At 45.1% G+C, this 9,251-nt stretch overlaps 1 protein-coding gene across 1 annotated transcript; it reads left to right on the top strand.

Annotated features, from left to right (window-relative positions):
• Window positions 1-7,373: 7,373 nt before the first annotated feature.
• Window positions 7,374-8,144, top strand: LOC123074151 (17.5 kDa class II heat shock protein-like). Its single transcript, XM_044497072.1, has one exon. It carries the CDS (start codon window positions 7,482-7,484, stop codon window positions 7,959-7,961), a length of 480 nt encoding a protein of 159 aa, XP_044353007.1. The 5' UTR covers window positions 7,374-7,481; the 3' UTR covers window positions 7,962-8,144.
• The last annotated feature ends 1,107 nt before the right edge of the window (window positions 8,145-9,251 follow it).

Raw genomic sequence — 9,251 nt, 5'->3', positions numbered from 1 at the left:
CAAGTATGCAAAGCTCCAGCAATCCTTCTAAGGATTGGAGTAAGCATCTCGGAGTTGGAATGTACGCTTTGATGAGATGATCAAAGATTTTGGGTTTTTACAAAGTTTATGAGAAACTTGTATTTCCAAAGAAGTGAGTGGGAGCACTATAGAATTTCTGATGAGTATATGTTGTTGACATATTGTTGATCGGAAATGATGTAGAATTTCTGGAAAGCATCCAGGGTTATTTGAAAAGTGTTTTTCAATGGAAAACCTGGATTAAGCTACTTGAACATTGAGCATCAAGATCTATAAGGATAGATCAAAACGCTTAATAGTACTTTCAAATGAATGCATACCGTGACAGGATTTTGAAGGAGTTCAAAATAGATCAGCAAAGAAGGAGTTCTTGGCTGTGTTACAAGGTGTGAGTATTGAGTGAGACTCAAGACCTGACCACGGCAGAAGAGAGAGCAAGGACGAAGGTCGTCCCCTATGCTTTAGACGTAGGCTCTACAGTATGCTATGCTGTGTACCGCACCTGAAGTGTGCCTTGCCATGAATTAGTCAAGGGGTACAAGAGTGATCCAGGAATGGATCACATGACAGCGGTCGAACTTATCCTTAGTATCTAGTGGACTAAGGAATTTTCTCGATTATGGAGGTGGTAAAAGAGCTCGTCGTAAAGGGTTACGTCGATGCAAACTTTGACACTAATCCGGATGACTCTGAGTAGTAAACCGGATTTGTATAGTAGAGCAGTTATTTGGAATAGCTCCAAGTAGCGCGTGGTAGCTACATCTACAAGATGACATAGAGATTTGTAAAGCACACACGGATCTGAATGTTGCAGACCCGTTGACTAAAACCTCTCTCGTAAGCATAACATGATCAAACCCTAGAACTCATTGAGTGTTAATCACATGGTGATGTGGACTAGATTATTGACTCTAGTAAACTCTTGGGTATTAGTCACATGGCGATGTGAACTTTGAGTGTTAATCACATGGTGATGTGAACTAGATTATTGACTCTAGTGCAAGTGGGAGACTGTTGGAAATATGCCCTAGAGGCAATAATAAAATGGTTATTATTGTATTTCCTTGTTCATGATAATTGTCTGTTGTTCATGCTATAATTGTATTAACTGGAAACCGTAATACATGTGTGAATACATAGACCACAACATGTCCCTAGTGAGCCTCTAGTTGACTAGCTCGTTGATCAACAGATAGTCATGGTTTCCTGACTATGGACATTGGATGTCATTGATAACGGGATCACATCATTAGGAGAATGATGTGATGGACAAGACCCAATCCTAGCACAAGATTGTGTAGTTCGATTGCTAGAGCTTTTCCAAATGTCAAGTATCATTTCCTTAGACCATGAGATTGTGCAACTCCCGGATACCATAGGAGTGCTTTGGGTGTGCCAAACGTCACAACGTAACTGGGTGGCTATAAAGGTGCACTACGGGTATCTCCGAAAGTGTCTGTTGGGTTGGCACGAATCGAGACTGGGATTTGTCACTCCGTATGATGGAGAGGTATCTCTGGGCCCACTCGGTAATGCATCATCATAATGAGCTCAATGTGACCAAGTGTTTGGTCACGGGATCATGCATTACGGTACGAGTAAAGTGACTTGCCGGTAACGAGATTGAACAAGGTATTGGGATACCGACGATCGAATATCGGGCAAGTAACGTACCGATTGACAAAGGGAATTGTATACGGGATTGATTGAATCCTCGACATCGTGGTTCATCCGATGAGATCATCGTGGAGCATGTGGGAGCCAACATGGGTATCCAGATCCCGCTGTTGGTTATTGACCGGAGAAATGTCTCGGTCATGTCTACATGTCTCCCGAACCCGTAGGGTCTACACACTTAAGGTTCGGTGACGCTAGAGTTGTAGAGATATTAGTATGCGGTTAACCGAAAGTTGTTCGGAGTCCCGGATGAGATCTCGGACGTCACGAGGAGTTCCGGAATGGTCCGGAGGTAAAGATTTATATATGGGAAGCCCTATTTTGGCCACCGGAAAATGTTCGGGATTTTTCGGTATTGTACCGGGAAGATTCTAGAAGGTTCTGAAGTGGGGCCCACCTGCATGGGGGGACCCACATGAACGTGGGTAGTGGGGGCAAGGCCCCACACCCCTGGTCAAGGCGCACCAAGATCCCACCTTAGAAGGAATAAGATCATATCCCGAAGGGATAAGATCAAGATCCCTAAAAAGGGGGGATAACAATCGGTGGGGAAGGGAAATGATGGGATTTCTTTCCCCCACCTTTGCCAATGCCCCAATGGACTTGGAGGGCAAGAAACCAGCCCCCTCCACCCCTATATATAGTGGGGAGGCGCATGGGAGCAGCAACCCCAAGCCCTGGCGCCTCCCTCCCTCCCGTGACACCTCTTCCTCCCCGCTTGCGCTTGGCGAAGCCCTGCCGGGATCCCGCTACTTCCACCACCACGCCGTCGTGCTGCTGGATCTCCATCAACTTCTCCTCCCCCCTTGCTGGATCAAGAAGGAGGAGACGTCCCCGCTCCGTACGTGTGTTGAACGCGGAGGTGCCGTCCGTTCGGCGCTAGGATCATCGGTGATTTGGATCACGACGAGTACGACTCCATCAACCCCGTTCACTTGAACGCTTCCGCTCGTGATCTACAAGGGTATGTAGATGCACTCTTTTCCCTCTCGTTGCTAGAAGACTCCATAGATTGTTCTTGGTGATGCGTAGAAAAAATTGAATTATTGCTACGTTCCCCAATAACCGCCCTGATCAGGCTAAGCCGCCACCACCGTCACTGGTCATTCCTCCAACCGCCTCCACCCGAACCCCACAACCCGCCGCATCCTACATGTCCTCCGTCGACGATGCCATGACAATTTGCATCATCCCTGCCTCCGTTTAGGTCCTAGCTCTGCATCTTGGGGACAGTTGCGAGAGGTAGTGTCACCTCCATTTCAGCCTTAGCGTCGTCTCACCAACTTCTTAGTCACATGTCGACTGAGGTCAAAAGGTTCTGACACATTTTTAGAAACAAACTTGACCTTCAATAGTGTTCGTATAAAAGGTTTCATTAAGAAAAAAATCCCGTCGCCTTTAGTGAAAAAAAAATCAAGGACAAAAAGCATGAATATTAACTTGTACATAGTGCTGATTATTTTCCACCTAGAATAGCATGAAAGTCATTCATTGACAAAAACTTAGATAATTTTATAACTTTTTCAGAATTGCTATTTTTCTTCCCATATAGGGTGCTCCTATCCCCGAGAGCCAAAGGTGCTTGTCCCTGCTCTGTGGTGCAAGTGCACATGATATGGTATTTTTAGTAATTCCATAAAGAGTTAAAAACGATAAAACATTTTGGTAAACAAAGTTGATCTTCTGTTGTATGAAAATGTCAAATGAATGATAAGACACCGAAGGAGGAAATCATACCTGTCATCCATTAATCATGAACCCGACACACGTTCCGTCTTTCAAATGTCGTCGATGCAGACCACAATCTGCATCTGCTCCTAGACTACCCCCAAGCTCCGCGTCTACGCTGGAGCAGAGGCCGTCTCAACGGCGGAGCCCGAGGACACAAGTCCACCACAAGGATGCCGCCGCCACGACATCTCCTCTTGAACGGACTAGTTCCTAAATCCATCACCGACCATAGAGACGACCGCCTCGCCGAAGAAGAATCCGGAGCTTCTTTATTCATCATCGCCGCCGCCGCCGAAGCCAATATGTCGAACGATAAAAAAACCTAAGTTATTAGGGCCCTAGACCCTACAGCTAAAACGATTCGCACGCACGGGATCCGGCAACCCCGTCACCACCGACGACCAAGAGGTCGCCGGCGGAGGGGAGTCGTTGAAAGAGGGCACCGGAAGAGTTGGTTCTCTTGGCGGCGGTGGCGGCTAGGTTCCGTCGCGAGCCCACACGATTTGTCCCTGGTTTAGAGGGAGTTGGGCCAGAAAGGTAACCTTCAAATATCTCTGTATGCTTGTGGTATGCATTGTAGCGATCCGACCTCAGACGGTCAAATCTCTGTGCTTCAGTGTCATCCCTGGATCGGTAATGCTGACACACACACAGTAGTAGAATGGATTTATAACAGAGTAGCAATCACACACTTATTACATCGAATGTCTCAAAAGAGAACTTATTACAATAAATATGGCTTAAGGCCATCTAAATAAGATAACAACGGAAGGCTTGGAAGATAAAGTGAGTCCGTCAACTCCAATGGCATAGCTGAGTGCATGACAAACGACCTATGGCACCTTACTCGTCGTCTGAAAAGTCTGCAGCATGATACGTTGCAGCCCGAAAACGGGTCAGCACATGGAATATGCTGGCAATATAACACAGTAGAGCAATGAACAGAAAAATGCTATCACTACATGCATAAATGGCTGGTGGAGGCTCTATGGTTAGATTGTTTTTGCGAAAAGCCAATTTTTTCCCTACAACACAGGAATAGATTTTATTTAACTATCATGGTGGTTGAAACATCATTGAGAAGGTTCCTCCAACTCAATCCCAATTAAAATAGTCATTATCAACCCAACAAGTTAATTTAGAGTGATGAGGTCAAATCAATAATTCAAGTACCAGATACTCAAGATGTCCATAACATGGGACACGGCTAACCATGATTAGTTTATACACTCTGCAGAGGTTTGGGCACTTTTCCCCACAAGACTCAATCTCCTCCGTTGGATTTCTCGCACTACATGATGTTTGAGAAACGTATGACCGAGACACAGTCTTTCAGAAGCCTTAACTCTTTACTCTGGGTAGACAGTTACACCTACTTTCCCTCTACATCTGCTAGCCTACCACTGAAATAGGTCACGCAACATACTCAACTATGCCAGAGCCCATAATGGCTTGTGGCTGCACACGGAAGTTTCTAGCATGAATAATCTTATGATCCCTTTGAGCCTGGGTGGCGGACCGTAGGATGATCACACGGGTACTCCGGGATATCCTAGGACAACACTGGATTCTCCAGGTGCCCACAAGCAATCCACCCAGATGTATATTAAAGTGGCCACCTTAAGTTGAACCATTAATTAACAACTCACATCGGTCATGAAATCACTCAAACCCAATCCACGTCTACGAGCATAACATAGCAATATAAGCATAACGTAGAAGTAACTCCCAGGGTTTGATAATAAACAGGGCAATAGGTTCTACCCCATCATCTACTTCCTAAATACCCACAAGTTAATCACATCCTAATCATGCAGTGTTTGAGGGTTGTAACTAATGCATAAAAACTGGGTATGAAAGAGTATGATCAATGTGTTACTTGCCTTGCTGACGATCCGCAAAACCTAGAGACTCATAGTAGCACGCTTCGCACTCCGGGAATTCTATCGCAAACAAACAATAGCATACATAAGCAATCAAGCAAAGATGCACGGGTAAAACTCAAATAAGAAGATCTAACCAGAAAGTTCAACTGAAGAACTCCGGTTTGCAAAAAGAATCAAATCAAACGGAGCAACGAAACTCAAACTGCGAAAGAAACAAGATCCGATTACTAATCTGGACTAAAGTCAAATTTTACAGTACCAAAATCTTGTTCAAGTTGGTTAAACAGAAATAGGGTTTCGAGACGAAGATCTAGGCGCTTGTTTCACCTGATTTGGATAAAGGAGCGAAAAGTTATACTAGATTGAAGATTAGGGAAGAAATCGCGATCGAAAATAATCGCGGAAAACCCTAGAAAAAGAAAAACTGACGAACAGGCTAACGAACGAACGTTCGCTGTCTGCGGCTAACGGATGAACAGCGTTCGTTAAAACGAACATACGGACGAACGTCCGCTAAACAAATAAACCGACGGAAAACCGACCGAACCGATCTAAAAAAATTAGATCTAGGGTTTTTGAAAAAAAACCGAACGGTTAACCGAAAAAAAACGACAACGGCGGCGGCTACCTCCGGCGAGGCTCCAGCGGGGCGGCGCGGCGTCGGGTTTGCGGCGGCGGGGCGTCGGCGAGCGGCGGGGTGACGGCGGCTTGCGGCGGCGGCTTTGGGTGGTGGGTGGTGGGGTAGGGCGGCGGCGGGGGGGGGGGGGTATTTATGAGGGGGTCGGGGTCGAGGCCGACTTGGAGGAGGGGGCGGCGCGGCGGCGTGGCGCAGGCGGACTCCGGCGAGTCCGTCTCGCGCACGGGAGGGAGGCGGCGGCGCTGGCTGGGCCAGCTGGGCCTCGGCCCAGTCCGGTCCGGCGGGATTTTTTTTAAAAAGAAAACAGATTTTGCCGGAAAAATCCTAGAAAATAAAATAAAAATCTAAGAATACCAAAACAATTTTTCACTATCTAAATAAAATATTTAGAACAAGATGAACATTTTCTTGGCCCTAAAATGCAATTTGAAAAGCGCATATTTTTTTCTAATTCAAATAAATCGCAAATAAAATTCAAATAAAATTATTTATTTGATTTTTGATATTTTTCCTCCAATATTTCTTTTATTTTGGAGAAGTCATATTATCCCCTCTCATATATTTTAATAAGAAATATTTTCGGAGAGAAAATTTATTAAAACCAAAATGATCCCTGTTTCAATATTTGAAAAAAATTCAAATAGGAAAAATGTGAAATCCCCAACTCTCTCCGTGGGTCCTTGAGTTGCTTAGAATTTCGAGGATCGCAAAACGAAAATACAATAAAATATGATATGCATGAATGACCTATGTATAACATTCCAAATTGAAAATTTGGGATGTTACATGCATATTTGGCTAAGGACTCCCGCCGTATTGCATGTATCTCTCTCTCTCTCTCTCTCTATATATATATATATACACACACCAATATAAAAGGACCCAAATGGGTAGATCCAAACCATCTCGACCGTCAAATCATGTTATCTGGCGGTTCAAATCGCTTCAATGTTGAGCACCAAACACGTTTAACGCTCTAATTATCCACCACTGTCATTAGTTATAAACACGTTTTGACTCAACACTATCCCTTGAAATCTGCCATGCATTCTCGTGAAAAAGTAATTGATATCTTATCAAATATCAGCGTGCAACAGATATATCTTACCTAATATAACGTGCAACTAATATTCTACCTAATATAAACGTGCATTGCACGTACATTATTACTAGTCTAAAAAAATCTCTGCACAAAATGAAAATCTCTCTATGCGTATCCTATAGAAAGAAAAAAAATATCTCTCTGCTGCCCCGAATGACATGTGGGGCCCAAAGCTACCGCACAACCAATTCTGAATGTCGATCTAGAACTTTCTCCATCGGTGCCCGAAGGACTCCCCACTGCTCCGCACTCGTTCCACCACCTTTCAGAAGTTTCCATTACCTTCCAGACCCCCGCCTCCGGCGACCTACATAAGCTCCCTCCTCCTCGCATCGCATCACCACCGAAAAATTCCACAAAATTCAACAAACAATCCAACGCAGTCCAACCCGAGGAGATCGACCGAGCTCGAGATCAGCGAGCGAGAATGGCGGGCATGATGTTCGGCTTGGATGCCCCGATGATGACCGCGCTGCAGCACCTGCTGGACATCCCGGACGGCGAGACCGGTGCCCCCGGCGGCGAGAAGCAGGGCCCGACGCGCGCCTACGTCCGCGACGCGCGCGCCATGGCGGCCACCCCCGCCGACGTGAAGGAGCTGCCGGGCGCGTACGCGTTCGTGGTGGACATGCCGGGGCTGGGGTCCGGCGACATCAAGGTGCAGGTGGAGGACGAGCGGGTGCTGGTCATCAGCGGGGAGCGGCGGAGGGAGGAGAAGGAGGACGCCAAGTACCTGCGGATGGAGCGCCGCATGGGCAAGCTGATGCGCAAGTTCGTGCTGCCAGAGAACGCCGACATGGAGAAGATCTCCGCCGCGTGCCGCGACGGCGTGCTCACCGTCACCGTCGAGAAGCTGCCGCCGCCCGAGCCAAAGAAGCCGAAGACCATCCAGGTCCAGGTCGCCTGAGCTGTGACGGATGGTGTGCGCGTCGAATCGAAGCAGAGTGTGAGTGGGAGCGAGTTTCCTGTGATGAGTAATGCTTTGATGTTTCGTTAATGGAAATGGGGATGATCTCCGGCTTCGCCTGAATAAAACATGCGATTCTCTTGGCCACATTTTCTATTGAAAAATCCAAGATGTTCGTTTCTACTCAGTGTTCTGAAAACTTCAGAAAGCTGTGTTTGTAACTTAACGGAAAACTGGATAAGAGCAGAACATGTGGAATAGGAAAATTAGGTGGAAAATGAACTAGTTCTTTTGGGAAGATAAAAAAAGGAAATTCCAGTTAGAATTGAGAATTCAGAAATGTTATTCTGCTTTGGCTGAATGAATGTGAGAATCTCCAAATTCGATTAATCAAGGTATATAGTGTTACTTTTTCCACCCAAAATAGCATGAAAGTCATTCCTTGGCAATTTTTATTATATAGACAAATACAACTGAAGGTTAAGTTTGTTTCCCAAGAAATTGAATAATTTTTTGAATTTTCCAAAATTGTTGTTTTTCCCATATAGGGTGCACCTACACCCGAGAGCCAAAGCCAAAGGTACTTGTCGGAGCAGAGTGAACAAATGAAAATTATAAGGACAAAGGCAACTTGATGAGAGACTTAGAAAATATCAATGGATTTCTTTATCTTTCACCACCATAAGGACACGTGTCTGATGCTTGTGGTAGTCAAGCGGAGCGCGCCTATTAGTCGGCCGCTAACAATTATTTTGAAAATAAAATTAATGATAAAGCCCGAAAGGCTAAACACGATTAAAAGCAAAGGGATAGAAAAAGTAGAAATTTGAAAGACATGGATTTTTATGCTTCAAGCTCAAACTTCAGGGTTGTTTGGTTCCAAGCTATGATTTGTCACATATTAACTTAGACAAGTTTGACGAAGTTATGATGTGTGTTTGGTTCTTGCCATAACTAAGGCAAAAAAAAATTATTAGCAATAAGTCTCACATATAATAGATGCAAAAAGTGTAGCCAAATTCCCTACGGCAAGCCAAAGTATGGCTAAGAACTTGAGCACCTTAAGTAAGGTAAATATGGCAAAAAATTGTGGCAATATGTGACAAAGATAGTCAAAATTCAAATAGGCCTATTTCAGATCGGGCCTTTGAAAGCTCCAGGTTGTGATGGTTTCCCGGCAAGGTTTTATCAAAGGAATTGGGCTGTTTTGAAGGTGGAGATAGTGACTGCAGTGTAGGAGTTTTTTGTTATAGGTATCATGCCAGATGGTGTTAACGACATGACGATTGT

Source organism: Triticum aestivum, chromosome 3D, assembly GCF_018294505.1.
Source record: "Triticum aestivum cultivar Chinese Spring chromosome 3D, IWGSC CS RefSeq v2.1, whole genome shotgun sequence".
NCBI classification, from domain to species: domain Eukaryota; kingdom Viridiplantae; phylum Streptophyta; class Magnoliopsida; order Poales; family Poaceae; genus Triticum; species Triticum aestivum.
This window is presented reverse-complemented; position numbering and strand designations above follow the sequence as displayed.